This window comes from Mytilus edulis, chromosome 5 (genome assembly GCF_963676685.1).
Source record: "Mytilus edulis chromosome 5, xbMytEdul2.2, whole genome shotgun sequence".
Classification (NCBI taxonomy): Eukaryota; Metazoa; Mollusca; class Bivalvia; order Mytilida; family Mytilidae; genus Mytilus; species Mytilus edulis.
Genome location: NC_092348.1, coordinates 69,906,928 through 69,929,455, shown reverse-complemented (window position 1 = coordinate 69,929,455; position 22,528 = coordinate 69,906,928). Strand labels below are relative to the sequence as shown.

The 22,528-nt window shown below is 30.2% G+C and overlaps 1 protein-coding gene across 1 annotated transcript in view; it reads right to left on the bottom strand.

Annotated features, from left to right (window-relative positions):
- Positions 1 to 2,810: 2,810 nt before the first annotated feature.
- LOC139525219 (nephrin-like) overlaps positions 2,811 to 22,528 on the bottom strand; it is a 304,410-nt gene continuing 284,692 nt past the window's right edge. The window contains exons 17-23 of the mRNA XM_071320410.1: positions 9,660 to 9,675; positions 7,906 to 7,979; positions 6,114 to 6,132; positions 5,268 to 5,341; positions 4,754 to 4,772; positions 3,725 to 3,795; positions 2,811 to 2,949 (exon numbers count right to left, since the gene is read on the bottom strand). Of these exons, the coding sequence (XP_071176511.1) occupies positions 2,912 to 2,949; positions 3,725 to 3,795; positions 4,754 to 4,772; positions 5,268 to 5,341; positions 6,114 to 6,132; positions 7,906 to 7,979; positions 9,660 to 9,675 (311 nt within the window). The 3' untranslated portion in view covers positions 2,811 to 2,911. The remainder of the gene's footprint in view (positions 2,950 to 3,724; positions 3,796 to 4,753; positions 4,773 to 5,267; positions 5,342 to 6,113; positions 6,133 to 7,905; positions 7,980 to 9,659; positions 9,676 to 22,528) is intronic.

The following is a 22,528-nucleotide window of genomic DNA, read 5'->3' as shown; positions in this document are numbered from 1 at the left end:
TTCCAGTTATTACACTATTACCTCCTTAGAAACGGAAATTCTTCTAAATTTTAGATATAATACAGTTCATGTATGCGACATTATTCAGAAACGCAAAAAAGATATATTACTTTCACTGCGATTTAAGGTTTTCTCCAGTGACATGATGATTTAAATTCTATCTGCTATGGTAAAGTAATTTGTACTTGTATGTTAAATATTCAAAAGTTTGAATATCAAGCATCTAGGTAATATAAAAGGTAACTTAGGGCGAACGGATTGACCAAATACGCAAATCAGATCATTGTTATGTGCCATTCATTCCTAACATGTCAGTGTATAAAGAGTTAGATGCATCTAAGAGGCCTTTTAAAGTTTGTATACACTGACTGCAGTTTAGCGGGTATCGTCGGTTCATGTCTGTCATATTAGATTTTCGTAAATTGATTTCTCATCAATTAGGTAGTTAGTTTTCTCAATTTAATTGTTTCATATTTTTCTTTCATGTCAGGACCTTTAAAAACATACAGTATACGGTATGTATGTATCTCATTGTTGAAGGCCGAACAGATGGCTATAATTGCTAACATCCACATCAATTGAACATAAGGGAATAGTTGTCTCTTTGAAACATTCCACATTGTCAATCTCAATTGTATCTTAATTACTTAAAACTGGTATTCTCTTATTTGACGAAGGCATATTCTAAATAAAATGCAGTAATAGCTTCAAGCTTATTTATCTAAAGCTTTATTTATAAAACTTGTTATACTCTAATATAAGATGTACGCGAAATTGCAGAATGAACAAATATAAATAGACGTTATATAATCATATAATTTGTATATTCAATATTATGCTTAGGTAATTCTTTATGGATCTCAAATAATATCAATATTTATTTTAAACTTGAACAAATTTCAAGAGGTTGAACAATTTTGAAGATTTCTAAGTAAATATAATATAACTTATAAATCAATGAAAAACGTATACCGACATTCAAATGACAAAAATATCTTATATATAAAAATTATTACAGCAGTGTAAATCAATATTGCATCAATCTTATATCATTAATAAATTAAAGTCAATTTGTTATTGAAGAGTATATTTTCGATAAAAACATCTTTTTAACTATTTTTACAGATTATTTTCAAAGAAAAGTGTACATTATACTGTTTAGTTTGGAGTGGAAATCTGACTATTTTCAAGATCTGTGAAAAGTGTTTTTTCGAAATATTTTTCTAAAATATTCAAGTTGAATATATGATTCTTAGTTTCAAAGGAAACCCAAAAACTAGAGGTGCACAAAAATATTCGTGTTTTTTCTTATGTAGAAACTGGTAGATTAAACCTGGTTTTACAACTCAAAGTATAACATTCAACGATGAAAATACTAACATACAAATATTTAATTCTTATGCTTAAATATATGTTTTTTGAATTGATTTTTTTTTTTATGTTTGTAGACAATTTATTTCACAAAATGCATTTAGATATCAACCAAGAGCGTTCCTAGTATTTAGTTTTAGATTTTGGAACAAAACGCTTATTACAAGTACTTTGTCTGATTGTTCTAGAAGTAACATGATCAACATATCTAAATACATCCGAGATATTTTGAAGTCATCTGATGAAGTACTTTAAAAACTTAAATCGCTTTTCATTGTACAAAATAATCTGGAATGGACACCAATCGTAGCTCTCTTAAAAGCTTATTCAGACATGTCATCTTAATATGTGCCCTTATTTGAAGCTTAAACATTCAATCAATACTAGAAATATGTTTCCACCTGACAAAATGGTTCAACAACAATTGAAATGTGGAAAACATTTGCATTACGATTTCCAAAACATCTAGACTTCTTTTGTTCTTAAGATTGATTAGATGTAATGAATTCGAGTAAACATAAGGAAAAACTAGTTCATATAGCTTTTACAGTTTATGTAAACCCAAAGCAATTACAGATTTTCATTACATAACTGTAACTACTAAGCTTAAGGTGGTATGGGAGTCTCAACTAAAAATTATAGAATTTGTTCATACTTTTCCAAAACGTAGTATCTAATGATATATGTTAAAAAATATTATAAAAATGATGGGTCATCGCGCATTTTCTCAAGCTACAGGTCGTGACAACATGACACATTTTGTATTGATTATACAGGAAAAAACACCATTATGTGTTTAGAAGCTAAACTAAATGATAGAATTGTAAAATTAGATATGAGAAGATAGCTTTCAGAAAATGGTTTGAGAATCAAAGAAGAAAAAGGGTCACCGTACTTTTTTCCAGGCTAAAATACAAAATAGCAAAATTACATGTAGATTCCTTCGGAAAATGCACTATTTCAGAGTTACCTCCCCTTAAAATGTCAATTCCAAAAAAAAAAAAAAAAATCAAGCAGAAATAATCAACACTTGTAAAAATATTAATATCATATATTTAAAGTTTAATCTTATTAGTTAGTTCTTATAAATGCAAATTCACATTAGTTGTCTGCGTTCCTGCATCAAATTTTACTAATTTGATTGAAAACTGGACCTTAGTTTGTGGGTTGTTTACAATCCAAGATGGCGAAAGACACCCATACCACCTTAAGCATTTTTTAGAGTTGTATGGAATATCTTATAGAAATGATATGTTTGTCATTATTCTTTTATTTGTACAATCCTTAAAATGCGTATTGAGTAATTACCTTCATAGTTAATTTAAAAAACAAGTTTTTAAAGTTATTCTCCTGACTATATAAACTAGAATAAACTACCGTATTTGAACAAATATTTGCAAAACAATATTGAATGATATTACCAAATATAACTGTATACATAAAACAATTTTCTAAACATTAAATTTATGTGTTTTCAAAAGATTCGTGTATCTTTTGATTTTCTTATCTTTTAAGTAAACAAGTTGTGGATATATCTGCATCAGAATACTTCATTTTCATAAACTTTTTCTGATCGTTCTGAAATTAAAGGAAATAGCCAGTGAATAAAAAAAAAGATGAAGAAATTTCCAAAACAAGTATAGACTATCATTTAATGAAATTAAATGTAGACATTTATATCTTCAATATTTTACAAGTGTGTTATATCGTATATGTGTATACGTGATACAAAAAAGCTAGGACGATTTGATATACTTGGAATTCAGAAATTGATAAAAAAATATAACACGATGACATAAATATTCTATGAAGTTACAGATTAAAAAACACGGGAATTATCATCACATGCGCACTAATAGTTTTGTATACAAGTATATGCATACCGTCTTTATCCATTTACTTTCTAAAATGAAACATGAGTGATTGGATGTTGTTAAAAATTTGTAACGAGCATTAAACAGTGATTTTCTAATATGAAACATGAGTGATTGGATGTTGTTAAAAATTTGTAACGAGCATTAAACAGTGATTTTACATCATGTTTCATCATAAATAAACAGTAACATATTAGAAAGCTTAAATAACAGCAAGATCGATATTAAGGAAAAAAGTTAGTGTGAGTATTCAGAGTCATAATACTTACACCTACGCTATTACTTTAACACACATTTTGTAGAACTTTTTAATTGTGCTATGTAAACAAGAACACAATAATAGATTCTGCATTTATTTTTCGTATGATGAAAGACATATGCCATTGCTTGTAAATGATACCTGACTGAGGGACAATTCATATTTCAGGTACTGATCTAATGAGTTAAAAATATTCAGTGTAATATTAGGAAACACTTACCTTGTGTTGTATTTAGTTCCATGCTGTCGCTGTGATCATTCGGTTTCTTAACTTTGTTACTCTCGTGTTGTCTACAAAAATAAAGTCCTCAATTATGAATTACATTTTTTTTAAATTAACGAATAAACTTAAATTATTATTTACAATTTTTGTATTGTAGAATAATACACAATACACAGCCATCAATTATATATGGAAGTTTATATGTCGATTCCTGGTTCAGTGGCTCATTGAATTAACCTTATATTTCATGAACAGTAAGTTATTTAAAGAAATCCACATCTCCTTATCGTCCTGTTAAAACTTTTGTTGAAGGAAACGTGCGATTCCACCTTTACTACACATTTTCTATACAAATCTAGGCTTGAATTAACTATTCATTCATATTTCGTAATAATTATAGTTACGGTTGTTAGTTTTTCTAAATGTAAGATTCTATATACATATATAATAGTTATCTATGGCTGGTCTGAACAGTACACAAGTAAGGAACTTTAGGAAAAATCTCATCCAAAACACAACATAAACTTGCAAAAATAACCCTACATGTAAGGATAATGATTGAAAAACTGCTTCCAGGTTCCAGGCCCAATACAGGCAAAAGGCGAGAAAAAATTTATTTATCATACTAATTGTGACTTGCGTTTGAGTTTATTTATAACGGTACGAATATATCTATTGAACCCTTAAAAAATAACCCCACATATCTCGTCGACGCTAAAGTTAGTTCTGACATAATTACCGGAGTAAATACAATAAATTTAAATATCTATAATACTGATAAACTTCTCGAAAATTACCATATATTTGAAAATAAGCACCCAACAAAACATACAAATCTGTTTATAAATCATATCGGGAATATTTTTGAACGTCTTCAAAACGGAGCTATCCTAACATATTTGGGAGTGCATTCGATGAAAACATCACAAACGGATTCCACGACGGAAAGTCAAAAGACATACAATTTAAAGCGTTTCAAATATTGCCGTTTCAAAGTTAGGTTCATCGGTTTTAAGTAGTACTCACGTATTAAGTTGCTTCTGTTCTAAAATGACAATAACATTGATGCATTACTTTAAACTGTAGATACCAACCATATTATGTTTTGGTTTGTAATAATCGTATCTAACATTTAAACTGAAAGGTACAAGTTTGAACACTTGGGATAAACTATTACCGAATTAAACTTAAAACAACGACAAGTACATTTGATTTTAATCCAACAATGTATTTGCATGTCGATTGAATTGAATTTGACTATGTCATAATTGATAAAAAAAAAAATTAGATATTCGGTTAATTGCAACAGTCTAAAGGAAAATAATAGTTGATAGAAACATCTGATAAACTATAGAATAAGTAATAAAAATAACAAATTGGCAGTGTATATGCGCTTGGAACGTATTTCTGAATTCATTTTCATTTGGAACGTTCTTGGCCAAGGATGGAAAAAACTATATAGCGAAACGATCATTAAATGATGGTCAAATGTATCTTATCTTATCAGTTTATATTTCTTTTACATTTTTATTATCGCTACCTTTCTGGTTTTTCATTTTAGCATAAATGCTTGGTGTTTCTTGGACACCAAGTGCTTCGTAAACGCCCATCGAGCTAAAAACAAAAATAGAGAGTAAAGTAATTTTGAGACATTTCGCAAAACATTTGAGCATTCAAATGATAAAATGATGAATTGTGATAAATTTTTTCGGAGCAGATGCAATGAAACGTATTTTGTTGAAAAAAGACTTAAGCGACCATCTCTTGTGGAAAGTATGAAATTTTAAAAAATTCTATGTACATTGTAATTGATTTTAATGACGACTTGTGAAAAGCTGAACTTATTGAACTGAACCCATGACGAAGTTTCATTTTTGTTTCTCTCACTTATTCATATTTTAAAAAAAAATGCATACTTAATATACTTCTAGTATTTTCAATTGTGTTTTGCAAGCTGGTTGTTTTTTCTTCTGACTAATGTTTGAGCTGGTCGTTACCTTCTCATATTTTAAGTATAAATTTCATTTCAGGAAAAAAACAGATTTTTTCTTTTAAGTCAAAACAATTTCAAATTCGATAACTATGTATTTTGTTTTATACAGTTTAAATATTGTTTAAAAATGTATGTATATGTTTAGCTGTTATATCAAAAAATTGTTAGCTCCGTTCTGCGTGATCAATAGTTAAACGTTTGCTGTCGTTTGATATTTTCTGTACAATATCTTTTTAGCTAATTTGTGTTAAAATATTTATCAGTTCACAGTAATTCGAAACCGAATAAAATATCGTTTTTTTTTAAATTGTCACAAATACAAGAATATTGTTTTAAGATATGCAATTAATAATTTATAGATATGCATATATACATAATAATAGTAATACTTACGATTTCGATGATGTTTCACCTAAATAAGAAAAACAAATAATAAGAGATATAACAGTTCTCAATCAATTAAACTTTAGCTTTTGAAATAGCAGCAAACAAATAGCAATAGTTCAACAGAAGTTTACGGCAAATCAACGTTGTAACTATTGTGCACCCAGGTGTATTGTCAAATACCTCTCTGGACGAGATAAGATATTGACAGCTATTATTAAAAACACACAATAAAGTAAACAAGTCAGACTTATTTTGTGTACATTTTATTATCATTATTATTGTATTTAATTTTGTATGTTACGCATCGAATTTGAAGTTCACAAACAAGGTGTTAATGCTATCACTATAAGTAATATCCTTCACCATAAAAGAGTTAAAAGCAATACTCATTCTTACTTTAAGGATCACTCTTCTCCTATAGTATCGTATTCCTACACCCACCCTGTTCCATCTATAAGAATTTAATCACAAAAAAAGTATTGCAGAATCTAAATATTGGTGACCTCAAAGCTAAACCACCTGATTGTGCCTGTTCACATTCCTATTTCGTGTATAATCCTGCTGGCCATGTAATTTCTGGCGACCTAAACATAGTCAAAAGTTTTGTCCCAGGGTCCGGAATACAGAGAGCCACAGCCAATCAATTGGAAGCAGAACTTCAAACTACTAATGGATTCTGTTGAGGAATATGCAAAAGACTGGGCAAAAAGAGATGAGGTTGAAATTGACACTCTTTCGAAGTGGGTAAAATCAGTGTGGTCATTGATTCAGATAAGAGTTAGTAAGCTTAAAGGGTCAATGAACCCTTAAGCTCCTTCCATCTTTAAAGACCCTCAGGTCATAGAGGAGTTGTTTTGCCTTCATGACAAATAGGTTGTCGTTCCAGCTTACAAAGCCTCAATCAATATTGTTTTTGTTTGCAAGAAACACTACATTGACTGCCTGATTAAGGAACTCGGGATCAATAATACACTTGGAAATCCTACATATATTCTAAATTTAGCGGAGTTCGTGTTGTTTCTTATTTATTATTTGTAACTATTGATGTAAATGTCTTTTGGTTTTATGAGTCTTTGTTTATTTCTGGGTTTTGATTGCGATTGTCTTTTAATTCGTTGACAGTGTTTTGTATATCAGCTCATAGACATAATTGTGTCATGAAACTGTAACGTAATCAACGTTGTTCATGGCTAACTCAGACTTAAACTTGTATTTAAATAATGAATTACAAGAAATGGCTGTTATATTGTTTCTATCAATAAATTGGACAACAGTTCTTAGTGAGCATCGTAATTCAATGCGCCAATCCGTAAATAAAAAAATAAAAACATAGGTATTTTCATTACTACAAATGCCCCAAACGTGACACTTATAATTAAAACAGTTGTTCCTTTGTCTCTGGGCACGTTATATTCTAGTATTTCCATAATATGTATATATACATATATACATATATTATACAATTATATCAATTAAATCTTACAAAATAATTTTGATCAGAAATCTGAATAAGAGATAAATTTAAGTATAATATAAGCAAATTCGTTCATATGTAGAAAGGTCTTACAAATCTTAAGGAACTCAAATAAAATCTATTATTTGCATATTTTACCCGTTGCAAAAGAGGGACGAAAGATATCAGAGGGACATTCAAACTTATAAATCGAAAATAAACTTACAACGCCATGGCTAAAAATGAAAAAAACAAACAGACAAACAAAAGTACACATGACACAACATATAACTAAAGAATAAATAAGAAAGACACGTTCTTTCAATTAAATTTTACCATACGCACCTTTGGAATTTACTAAATCATCATAAACACTTATTTTTTCTTTGGTACCAAGTGTTTCGTATGTTTTACTAGACCTGAAATATGTAATAATAATTATAAGAATTCAATGAAAATATTTGTTTATGCGGAATTATCATTTGAATAAATCGAATATCAGAAGTTTTGCTATAAAACAGGCGGAAAACACGAGAGTTAAATCAATCAGACTCAAACTAAAGTTTGTTTTGACAAGTAATTTCCATATTTATAATTCGACAACGTATGTTTATGATAATACTACTGATCAATGAATGAAGCACTTATTGCAATCTTTCACATAGTTGTACGAAACTATATGAAATCCAAATAGTATTTGCTTGATAGATTTTCAATTGTGCTTTTTAATGTCTTTGAAGCCGAACAATGATTTATTACTGTTAATATAACAGTGTCAATTTTTTTCAAAGTTTTTCAACAGTTTTGATTCGATGACAAATTCTTTCACAAACGCCAAAATAAGGCAAAAATCAATGAATTACTTTAAGATAAATTTGTTTTGAACAGACTATGACACCTCATAACGTTCGTGGGTTCTATGCGCTTTTGTTGATTTAATTTGAGTAGAGAATCCCGTAAACGAAGACAACCTGACAAAGGAATGTAGAGTAACTAAGAATTTCCTATATTATTGATATGACTTAATCTGTAGAGTTACAGCTTAGCTAGACGACAGCAATGATTTTTAAAGAAAACTTCATATAGTTGCTTCATATGCTTGTGCAATGTTTGTGTTGAAAACACAACCCTACTGTAGTGTGAACATCCCCGGGCTTATCGGATTTGTTCAGTAAAAATAAACTCCATACGCAGTGATTAGATTGGAATAGTTATAAAAGGTACCAGAATTATAATTTAGTATACCAGACGCGCGTTTCGTCTACATAAGACTCGTCAGTGACGCTCATATCAAAATATTCATAAAACCAAACAAGTAAAAATTTGAAGAGCATTGAGAATCCAAAATTACAAAAAAATTGTGTCAAATACTGCTAAGGTAATCAATGCCTGGGATAAGAAAATCCTTAGGTTTTCGATAAATTCATCGTTTTGTTAAAAAGGAAATGTTATAAAATGACCACATTAATGAGTCTAATTGTAATGGATATAGGAAGTCGACAAGAGGAATCATTATTAAGTTATTGAATCAATTTTGCAGTCGTTCATCTGTTGCAACTTTATAGAAAAGATCAAGATAAAAAGCCGCCATCCTACTTTCGATTGAATCATTATGTCAACGTTCACTTGGTTATTGCGATAACATATTTTCCGTTCACAAGTGAAGGTTAACTTAGCAATGAAAGGAAGTTTGAAATTAATAACAAAATGAATGGATAAGGCAATATGGTCAACTTTTAATACAAAATATATGAAAACACCTTGCAATTATACCAATTTTAGAATGCTTTTTTTAAACCACACAATCATATCAAATATAGAATACTTTTTTTTTTAAACATGTGTTGTACTTTAATGAACGTGTATGGTGGTTTGTTTTCAAAACGAATGAATTTGAATGCAATTCTTGATAACTTGTATTCTTTCATTGCATTTTGCTGAATCTACTTTCATCAAAAACACTCTGAAACAAATATGTGTAAGCTTTGTCAAAATTTTGAAGAGCTTATTGACCAAAATGAACATTCAAATATAGTGAAATCTATGTTATATCATTATTATCTGAGGATGTAAATGTCAAAGAATCCTTATATACTCACTGTGGATGCTCGACATCTGAAACAATACAATATCAATACAATAATGTTCAATAAGGAGACATGTTATACATGTATAATACCAAAAATAGCAGGACTGTGGATATAAGTTGTTTTTCATGTTTGTTGAACCATATATAAAGTTATACTGATTTTATCAGGACAGAGTTTCAAACGAATTGAGTTATAAGAGAGAACATAATTCAGACCTGTTTTTACTTTATGCTGCATCTTGTAACGTATTGCATTTGCAACATTATAGAGGCTTCTTCATATGGCATACATATCCATCAGATGATTCGATAATTCAGGGGTTTTGATTTTTAATATAGTTTCAATGATAAAGGAATGCTCCTTACATAAATGGTTTCGAACAAAGGGTTCTGAATTGTGAGCTGTTGTCATCCCTTCCTTAGTTTCAGTGACGTCTTCCGGAGTGGGTTAACTGCTATATAATAGCTGTGTACAAATAATTACTGATGTTCTTTTGTTCATTTCCATACACTAGTAACCCGAATTTAGCTTGAACGGACAAAAACGTGTTAACGCTATTTAATGAGATTAATTGTTATTTGATAAAGATTGACAAAAATTGAAAAATATTTTTAATTCATTTCAATTCATTTCAATTCATTTTAACGCCAGTCAAATAGATTTCTTTGCGGTGAATCAATTGAAATCAAGTTGCTGGTAATGTACGTCAAACTATTAGGCCACGCCCCCGTTAAACTATTTCAAACTTTCATCAATTCGTTTTAAACATCGTTGACCCGAGCTTTGTACAGGTAAATCACTCAAGCAAGACAAACTTGGTTTATTTATCGTTTTTTTTTCATCAATTTTTATCGAATTTAGTTATATGCGTGTATTCTCAGTTAAGTCGCATGGCTTCATTCATTTTAACAAATGAATGAACAATACATGTGACATTAAAGAAATTTAGATAAAAACATTAAAATATTGATGCACGGTTTAAGAAATGTGAATCTGTTGAAAATAAAATAGTAAGATGTATAACATAACTTGAATTTGCCAAAATGCAGTAGATCTTTATCTCACATATTCGTTTTAAAAATTGCTAAGTGCTAAGAAAACTCGTGGAATCTAAGTAACGTGTCGTACCTTGCAATTGCTTACGAAACATTAGGTATTCCTGAATATTTATCGTTTCTGTTTTTCTGTTTTACTATATTGTACTCGTAAATTAGATATGTAACGGAAATAATAGTAACTTCACAGATATTATTCATTGCGTATATAATTTAAATCTTATATTTTCGGTACACAACAAATATTCACTAGCTGTATATTAATATATGAAATTGCTTGTAATGAAAAACAATGTTTTGTTAAATAATAAAATTGATGAAGATAATGTCGACATTTGTTGAATTTTAATAATAAACAGTTAAGTCTTGCTCAAAATTGTAAATGAAGTAACAGATCAATGAGCTTTTAAACTGTGTTAAATTGTAATACCGGTCGCTGGAGCAAAACAGGCGCAAATTGTGGAAGAGCATATAGTGGACGAGCATATTGAGTATATATGAGATAAATTTTAGTTTTCGATAACAACGGGTAGGTTTAGTTAAACGATCTTGACTGGCTATTAGTCGGCATTCTCTTACGCCTTTTAATATGCTCTAGCGTTAAATCAAGTCTGTTAAGACTGTTTTGGACAAATCTAGACCAATCATAAAAAGTAACGTTTAAAAATTTCAGATCGGGTCAAGATCCGTTTAGTGTGTCAGAATGATATTAGGAGTTACGCCCTTTCATGTGGATGATACATTGTATTATAAATGCTAAAATAAAAAAAGTATATTATTTTTAATTATGAAACATAAAATCATTCGTTGATATTATTTAAAAAAAAAAAAGGAATTGAAAATGTTAAACGTAACACTAATAAAAGAGTGACAACAACATCTAATAAATTTCATACGTCCAATTCACGTTTCTGGATTTTACTTCATCAGGAACAATCAATCACGCAAAATACAAATATTTTATATGTAAGATCATTTATATAGTTAATTTCGTTATCCTCTTTAGGCCGCATCAGGGAACCGTGTCTCCGTTTGAACTAAGCTTCTGAAACTGCTCTTAGGCCGTGAAGTGAGAGTGATAAAACTATAATAAAAACAGTAATGAAGCCGTGAAGGACCCCGTCAAGATCCTCATAGAATAAAACAATACATATGTATGACCTAAATTTAAGTGAAGCATTGATTATAAGTCTTAGTCTCTTAGTACATTTGTTTGTAAATGTGCTTATCCTATCTTTCATTTGAATAAAAAACTTATTTAATATAAATATGTATTTATTTGTTTGTTCAAGTTGCACTATTATATATAATTCTTCTTCGTCTTCTACCTCTAAACTGTAAAATTAGCGTATGTATGCGTTAAATATACGGTCTATAAAGATTTAGTTCGATGGTACTTGTTAATAATCTAAAGGTAATAAAATGAACGATCCATAAAATAACGTGGCAATTACAATGGCTATTTCACAGTTATATATGGCAAGCCGTTCTCGTCAAAACTATGTTTAAATCCTTTTTTCGAAAAAAATACACACTGAGATTTAAAAACCTAAAATAACACACTGAGAAATCGAAATTACACACTGAGATTTAAAAAAATGAAAAACACACATTGAGAATTCAAAATTACACACTGAGATTTTAAAAAGACACACTGAGATGAAATAAATTGAAAAACACACACTGAGAATTTTTAATTACACACTGAGATTTCAAAAATACACACTGAGATTAATATGTAAATTACTAATGAATATTCATGAGATGAATAATTCAACAGATTAATATCTTGATCTCAAGAACTCTTGTCATTATAATGAAATGCGATTCCTTCAACCGGCAACATTCGTAATAAATTTCAAGACTTAACATCGCTCATATTCATAAGTTTGTTGCCTATAATTCAGATCATTACTACCAGTGTATCGGGATGATTTTTTTTTACTTAAAACCGTAAGTCCCTTTTCAAAAGTGTTCCAACTGTTTCCCTGGTTTCGCTAGTTAATCTTTTATATTTTTGTTACGTTTATATGCTATAATAGACACTTGGGTAAAAATTTCACTGCATTCTTTTGCAGATTGTTCCAATGTTTTCTTATGATTTTAATAAAGTTTTTCACCATTTGGTTATATTTTGTAATAAGAGTAAATGGGTATTTTTCTTGTTCTTGTATTTCTAAAGTTTTTTTTATTAATAATTTGGGACCAAATCGAAGGACTAACGAGTTCTGTCCCCTTGTTGTTTTAGCTTGTAATAGATTCAGATTAAGTATGCTAATTAGATATGTGCGCATAAAAAGTGCGCATAAATCTCAGTGTGTAATTTTAAATTCTCAGTGTGTAATTTTAAATTCTCAGTGTGTAATTTTAAATTCTCAGTGTGTAATTTCAAATTCTCAGTGTGTGTTTTCAGTTTATTTATTCTCAGTGTGTCTTTTTGAAATCTCAGTGTGTAATTTTCAATTCTCAGTGTGTAATTTTCAATTCTCAGTGTGCGTTTTCATTTTTGTAATCTCAGTGCGTCTTTATGAAATCTCAGTGTGTAATTTTCAATTCTCAGTGTGTAATTTTCAATTCTCAGTGTGTAATTTTCAATTCTCAGTGTGCGTTTTGAAGTTTTAAAATCTCAGTGTGCTTTGTTGTAATTCTCAGTGTGTAAATTTTTCGAAAAATGGTTTAAACATAGTTTTGACGAGAACGGCTTGCCATAGTTATATCATAGTTACGTTCACTCGTAATGGTATCATACATGTACCTCCGTATGTGGTGTATAAGGTTCTAAATCATGTTTTTATAGCTTCTTTCAAACACTATTGACGACGTTGTTTAAACTACATGCACATATCACAAAACCGCAAATTTAATTTAGTTAAAAAGATTATACAATATTGAAAATGCATTTTTTTCTATCAAAAATGTAGGGTCGTGTATTTGTAACTCTTAAGTGTTTACCTAAAATGTATTGAATTGAAAAAGAATAGATCTGTTCTCAAATATTAGACAAAAGAAATATTTTCCGAAAAAAAAAATCCACATAATAACGTTTTGTCCTTTAATTCTTTTTTGGGGTGTCCGTTAAAATACCGCAAAAGTCCCCCTTAGTGCATTAAGAACACAAAATTGCACTAAAGGACCTGATGGAATGATACAATTGACACAAAAGACATTGCATAAATAAGTCAACGTTTTAAAAATAAACAATTTCAAATTTTAAAATCACATTTAGAAAGTTAATTTATATTTTATCGACACGCGCCACACTCAGTTGACAGTAATATATAGAAATTCATGTTCGTTCAACCTTGATCCGTTTTGAATACACTAGTATACTTATTAAGAATGTATATAGTATGTTATTTCATGTTGTTCTTGGTTTTTTTATGGTATAGTTATTACTGCCATATCTATTTTGCTTTTCTAACTGTTATAGTTTTTACTTCTATGTAAGAGTGTATTTTCTTCTTATTTTTGTTTCTTTTAATTTCGTTTGCTTGTTCCGTAAGTTCACTTTTTTAAGTTCTGTAGAAATGTTTTATAAAGATATTTTGAAAGTATAGTAAAAAATGTATAGAGATTTTATTTTTACCAACACATACTGATATAATAGAAGATATAAACATATTTCGCAAAGTATAATAATGTATTACATTTTTGTTGAGCCTTCCGGCTTTTGTTGCAATAGCTATCTACAAACCACAAAAAAATACTCTGTGGGTAAAGTGTTAGAAACTTTAATTACTTTCTTAACTATCCTGGATTTCTAATAAACTAGGACAGAAGCTTGTTTATGATTAAGATAGCTTACAAAAATGTTTATCCGTATTTTTATTTATAACTGATTTTTTTTGGTTTTCAAGTTCTGTAAGCTGATATACATGCACTCTGGTTAGAGTTTAAAAAAAATCACATTTTCCCGTCGGGGCCTTTTAGTGATCGGTCGACTATATGGAAGGGTTTTCTCGTTATTAAAGGCCGGATTGTTGCCTATAATTGCTTACATCCACTTCAGTTTAGGAGGTTGAGCGTACACACACATGCATGCTTATCACGTCATCTTCTTTCTGTGAAAATCCCAAGTCAGTGGCTTGTAGTTCAGTGGTTTCCGTTGGTTCATGTCTGGCATATTATTTTATTTTTGTTTTTGTAAATTCTTGTTTTTTCTAGATAAGGCCGTTAGTTTTCGAATTTAATTGTTCAAAATTTGTTTATGTTGGGACCTTTTATATATATATATATAGCCGATTATAAGGTATGGTCGCCTAATATAGCTTACATGTGTACATCCAATTAATTTGATGGATAGTTGTATAAATGCTAATCATATCACATCTCCTTAATTTTTTTTAATTGAAAATTTGGACAAGCGATTGTACAGGAAAGGCCCAAGTGATAGTACAATAAACTCGTAAGCGAATGTACAGTCAATTAATTTATCCGATATTGAAAAAATATTATTTGTGAATATTTACTGGTGCAATGGCTTTTACACTTTCAGACAGATAAGACCTTACAACAGAAATAGTACTTTTAAAATTTCTGGACTCAACGATGTGTATTTCAATGGTTGTGGACATTTTTATCGCTGTTGTGTGACAGTTCTGATCGATATATTAAAAGCTCCTCCATTCGAAGAAAAACGTTTGTATGCATACGTCGTTTATTATTTGATTGGTTCATATATACATATAGAATGTTTTCAGAATGTCTAAAAGAAACGTTATATAGTATTATTTGATTCATCATTGGAAAACTTTCCATGTTGCAACTTGTTATATTTTCGAATGTCGAAAATGTAGAAACCGTACAGTTTCGTTCCCACACAATATAATAATGATGTAATCGGGTTTTTGAGATTCCCACGGATGCCACATTTCCCCATCTTTATCTCTATCGTGAATCTCTTATGAAAGTATGTACAAATGTAAACTCCTGTGTTGTTAAGAAGGACATGAAATATCGGAAGTATTTTTTCCTCAAATTATAATCAATCAAAATTTCTTTCTTAAAAGTAATCTTACAATTTCCCTTAAAACAAAATAAAAACTCTGACACCCACACAAAATATTTTTTTTAAATTATTCTTTCATCAAGTTGAAAATAAACTACGATAAATCATTAAGTTTATTTTACAACTATCATAAACTTATCAATTAGTAACGATCAAATGACAATTGTTTATTGGATAAGGTTGACTGAACATTAATGCTTGGGAATTTGCAATAAGCCTTCGGTCACGTGCCTGGCACATGGGATGCGCTGATAAAAAAGTAAGTCAATTTCAAAATTATGATATATATTGATACCCAAATTTATATTTATGAGTTATATACTTATATTTTCTCATATCCATGTTTGTGGTCTAATAACATCGTTTTAATGTCCTTAGTGCAAAAACTTTGTTCTTAATGCACCAAGGATTTGTATAGTCCTTCAGTGCACTAGGAGTCCTTTGTGGTATTTCTACACACCGTACAAAATTTGGCTGTGATCAAAATACCCATTTATTATAACAATTTTCAAATATTTTTTGTTAACATTAAATTATGCAAGGAAAAGTGTCTTTGTTTTCTGTCAAAATGATTTACTTTTTTTGACATAAAGTTGTCGATAAATAAATTGGATACCCTGCATTTCAATAGCATATTATCAAATTGCTGAAAGATCACCTACATTTTCGTAACAGGGAATCCGTTAGTATTGAAACCCCCTGACCTTTAGGGTGAATGGGGTATAGAAATATGGTCACTTGGTCTTCTCCCGACCGGCAGTAAAACGCTTGTCGAAATGGGGCGTCCGTTTGGCTGTGCGGGATGTATCAAGTTAGCAGTCGCGTCCGGTCAGAAGCTAGGGGGACGTGAAATCCGATGCCTCGTGTAAAAAGACTGCAACGCTCCTTGCACGTTAAGATAACTCTTTTGAGGGGTCCGTAGGTGGCCTGTTGCAAGGCAAAATTTCTGTTCCTATACAAGATATCCTCATTTTCCAGTGGCAGTCCATATTTCCCTCACCATCATCCCAGATAGCCTCTATCGTATCAACCTACCTAGTGTATTTATTGTGAACTTGTTCTCGTCCTGAATATGCATGAAATATTTGCCACTGGACGTTAAGCAACAAACAATCAATCAATCATTCAATCAATCCCTTTGTCGTTCTGCATTATTTTGGCGTAAGAAAGACGCACACATTCAGGCTAACGCCCTTGAGGTGTATAGAATATAGATATAGATTAGACCGTTGGTTTTCCCGTTTGAATGGTTTTACACTAGTAATTTTGGGGCCCTTTATAGCTTGTTGTTCGGTGTGAGCTAAGGCTCCGTGTTGAAGGCCGTACTTTAACCTATAATGGTTTACTTTTTAAATTGTTATTTGTATGGAGAGTTGTCTCATTGGCACTCACACCACATCTTCCTATATCTATATAGGTAATGTGGTGTGAGTGTCAATGAGACAATTCTCCATCCAAATTACAATTGATGAAAAACCATTGTAGGCTTATGTACGGTTTCAACACGGAGCCTTGGCTCGCAACGAACAAGCTATACAGGGCCCCAAAATTACTAGTGTTAAACGATTCAAACGGGAAAACCAACGGTTTAATAGTTTTTTATTTTATATAAATTCCCAGATAGGTTTCTTCATTCGTGTCCCTTACACCCACACTAATAAGCTGTGATTTCTGTGTGAATAAATTTTTTTAAAGTTTCAAATGAAGTGCATGGATGTAAGTAATGATAGGCAACCGCAATGCCTTCAACAATGAGAAGAATACATAACGTATAATCGGCTTTAAATTGTCCCGCTTGATGATTATACGTCGTTGTTTCCTATAGAGAAATAAATTTTCGATTTAAATTATTTCTTACATCATAAAAAAGGGTACAATATCATAAAATCAATTTTGTGAAAAACGATGAAAATTTAGTGACCCCAATATAAATTTGAACCCCTCTTAATCTTTCCTGTGTTTACGAGCACAAAATTCAAGGATCCCTAATTTTTTTAACTGTCTTTATGAAAGTTAGCACCGACGGTTAGCTTTACACTAGTAAGTTTGTCTTAAAGATAATTGGCTTTGTGTTAAAACTGTCGTTACGTTGCTGTCTTGCAGACGAATACCCGAAATCTCTGTGTCATCAGCAATCATACAGAAATGACTATCGTTCTTTGCATACAAATAATTCTTCGTTAATCTGAGCATTGAAAGAACACTTCATATCACAAGCTATAAATATGGATACAAAAAATCTAAGCGAAATTGATAAAACCGCAAAGCATGAAAAAATGTGTTGTATTTCAGTAAATAACACTTGTTTTCGTTTGGTTGTAACATGTTGTAGCCCATCATGCATTGTTTCTTGTTTAGTGGATTGGTAAAAAAAAGCGCCCAAAAAAAAAGAGTCACACGTTAATACATTATAACAAATGCTCGGACATGCGTATGGTAATTCATGCATATCCTAAAAGGTAGTGTTCTCGATTTGTTCAAACGGAAATGACACGGCCGGGTAATGTAAAGGTTTGAGGGACTTTTAATGTCAAATTCATATCCCTGGGCAACGAAATTATCGATTTGTTAAAAAAAACCACTGTGTGTATGCTGATGTCTTCCTCGAATGCGAACATTTTATATGTTACATATTCCTTGAATGCCAACAAAAATATTTCTGTTTTTATAAGTATTTAACTTTAAAAATAATTAGTGAACTTGATGAAATTGTAACATTTTATCACATTTTGATAAGAAAACTAGCAAAATTTAAGGGTTAAATAATTATGAATCAAAAGATAAAAGAAAAATGATTTTTGTTACTATTTATTAAAAAATAAATAAATTTGGGAATGAAAAAGTTTTATTAACATAAGATATATATATAAATATAACATTTATATTTAGTTTAATATAATTATTTCAAACTAAAAGAGGATATTAGAGTTTTATTTTGTTCCATATTATTTTAAATATTTATTTGTTAAGTATATATACATGAATTATATGAATATTTTTTATTATATTTGTAGGACGTTATAAATAAAAAAGGAAAACCGTCAAAACATTATGTGAACGAAAAATACATGGGCTTTGCATACGTGTCTCAAACGATTTAGAAAATCTAGAATATGTGTGAACAATGAATATTTATATTGTTTAGACTTTAATATTGTTGTTTTATGAATATTGTATCTACAAGTTCATGACGATCTAGAGGCTTGGCATTTCGTGTAGACACATGTTTCTTGTTGAAGACTAAACATGCGGTCTTGATTTACCTATAGTGTTTTTGTCGTTTGGTTGCCGTCAAATTGAATTATATCCCATATCTCCTATATTATGAGCTTTAAAATCAGCTTATAAGAATTCATTATTGAAAGGTTTATTTGCAATTCTATATGAATATGCCGTAATATATTTATCGGTGTGAGCTGTACCACATACTTATATATGAGCTTTATTAATTTCGATCTAAAAAAGTTCCTAGAAATAGATATTTTAAAAAGTCTTAATAAATTCCAATGATCACAAATCTAATCTAAATCCAATTTTTTCGTGATTCTAACATACGTTGTTCCTTTTTTTGTTTAATTTTGTAGTAATTTGATAGTCAGTCAGATTCGGATTCCGGGTGACATTGCGTACGCTTTGTCCTTTGATTTGAAAATACATAATTTTAGCATTATTATTTTTTTTTTATCTTTGCTACGCTCGATGTTTTTGCTTCCGCTGTATCAAAGCTAGTGAATTAGTCAAAATGTCCGTACAATGTATAGTAATATTTCTTTTCATGACTTGTTTATTCTTCAATATAAGCGTTGGCTATTTTTATCTGACAAGTTCACACATGGATTTTAAATTCGTCTAGAAAGTTCGCTGTAGTGTTCCATAAATGTCTTAGAGCTTAGTGCATCAAAGCGGCCTGGGTGGGTTTTAGACGTACCGGCAAGTCCCTGACCCACAATAGCTCAACCGTTCTTTTGATGATCATTTTTTTTAAATTGCTGGGACTATCATACTAATAGCATAATAGTCCCCGTTCAATCAGAGCTCTACCGTTAAATAGTAATTATTATTAATGTTATTATTTACGCTGTCTTAATTTGTAAATAATTATTAAGTATAATATGTATAGTATATATATAGCGTCGTATAAGTCATTTTTGGGCTAGACATTGTTTGCTTTATAGTGTATTGGATAATTTTTATTACAATCAATTTATAATGTATTACAAGGAAAACTAAACTAAGTGCACCGTATGTCATCGCATACAAGGCAGCTGATTGGATAAATATGATAGGCTGTTACGCCTACATTGATACTGGTGTCCAATCGAATACCAGCAGACACCTGTCAGTAAAAACAAATTTCAAGCGTGGATAAATTAGAGATTTATTTGTGTATTCGATAATTGAAAAATAAGTTAAACTATTCGTTTAATCTTTTTTAGGTGAATTTCAAAAACTATTTTTTTCACTTTCTTATAGGAAAGTATTTAAATATGAGTGTACCACATGTAACGGAATTTTACAGGCATTTTATATAGCGACTTGTGTTTTCCGGAACGTACTATTTTCAATATTTCACAGACCTCTGAAAAAATAAGTTCATACAGGTTTCATCAACCATGTGCATAAAAAGCACTATCAAATTTTATTTGTAAATTGTAAAAGATTAAGAATATGTTTGTATATGTTCTAAATAATCTGAAATAAAACAAAACATATTTCTCTCGGCCTGAATTCAATCGTAATCTGAAATAAAACAAAACATATTTCTCTCGGCCTGAATTTAGTCGTAAGCAAATTTTCATACTTTTTTTTTTATCTATTTGCAAATGACGAAGAATTCTCCTTAAACTGTGATTCATTATTATTTAATATTACTTCCATGATTAAACCGACAGACTAACTTTAAAGGACAAATACAAGCGTGTACTTCCAGCCAAGGAAATGAGTTTAATTAAAGTAACTAATCTAAGTGGTCATCGATGTGTAATATTTGACACTGGACATTATTTGTGGACCAATGCAATACAAATAATGTATACTATCAATCGAAATAAAATTGAATGTAACAATATGCTACAAATTCATTTGATTCACTGAATTTTTTTGAATGTAACAAACTGCTCCCGTTTAATATAAATAAGAAGATGTGGTATGTGTGCCAATGAAACAACTCTCCGTCAAGTCACATGGTATAATTTAATTAGAGGTCAAAAGTACAGCCTCAACACGGAGCTTTGGTCCTCATTGAACAGCAAGCTATAACGGTCCCTAAAATGACAATACAATTGAAATGGAAAACAAAACCATAATCTATAAGTACGGTCATTTCGCTACGTTATTTCGTCAATTCCGAATTGCAAGTAAGCGTCTCACTGTTTATCAAAATGAGTAGTAACACTGGTGCCTAAAAAAAATCTGATTCGAAACTGAAATATAAACCATTAGATTTTATCAATCGTGTCTTAACTAACGTTGTTTGATATTTTTTCTATGATATGATTAACTCCTGTATTTATTTCGTGCTAAAAAAATAACGATAAAAAAGATCAATGGAGTTATCGACATCGGTCTTTATATGTATATAATGGTCAATATAAACTGTCAATTAAATTTTTTAAATATACTTATATTGTTGTTGTATTTATTTAAAAAATAAAATAATGTTTTTTTGTAAATGTAATAATTCAACCCGGTTTAACCTTTTAAATTTTATATAAAAGATAAAATATGGAACTCCATTCATCATACGTCCATTACGTTCACGAATGGGTAACTGATATTAGAGTATAAGGCAGCATATCATTCGTTAATAAACTTCAGAAAAAAAGACGCAATTTGTAATCTGTGGTTTGAATTTTCGTCAGAAGTGCCACTGACATAATGGCTGTATAATGGGTGAAATATTTGCCACTAGACGTTTAGTAAAACCCATTCAAATCCAAATCAAACCGCTCTATTTGATGCAAAGGAAATGTGACAGGCAGTGCTATCAGATGTATATGATCATATTTTTTTCAGCCATCAGTGCACATGATAAATAAGTGATGCACGAAAAAAAAGGAGATGTAAGATACGCCAATGAGACAGCAACCGAACTACGGAAATAACCGAAAGCCATCTAAAGGGAGACGTGTCGACTTCAACAAAAGACAAATATTCCAACATTATGTCTTGTAAGTGCTATCAATTATTCATTTCGGACAGAACTCGGACATCGTAGAGTCTATACATTTGTAACATATTGGACTTTCATATTACGTATCGCGTTGAAACATGAACGCGGACCTCGATGAGAACAAATGGATTGAAAGTTTGCAAGTTTACTATTTTATTTTCAACAGATTCACATTTCTTAAACCGTGCATCAATATTTTAATGTTTTTATTTAAATTTCTTTAATGTCACATGTATTGTTCATTCATTTGTTAAAAATTGTGAAGCATGCGACTTTACTAAGAATACACACATTTAACTGAATTCGATAAAATTTGATGAAAAAAAAAACGATAAATAAATAAAGTTTGTCTTGCTTGAGTGATTTACCTGTACAAAGCTCGGGTCTCAACGATGTTTAAAACGAATTGATTCCAGTTTGAAATAGTTTAACGGGGGCGTGGCCTAATAGTTTGGCGTACATTACCAGCAACTTGATTTCAATTGATTCACCGCAAAGAAATCTATTTGACTGGCATTAAAATGAATTGAAATGAATTGAAATGAATTAAAAATATTTTTTAACTTTTGTCAATCTTTATCAAATGACAATTAATCTCATTTAAATAGCGTTAACACGTTTTTGTCCGTTCAAGCTAAATTCG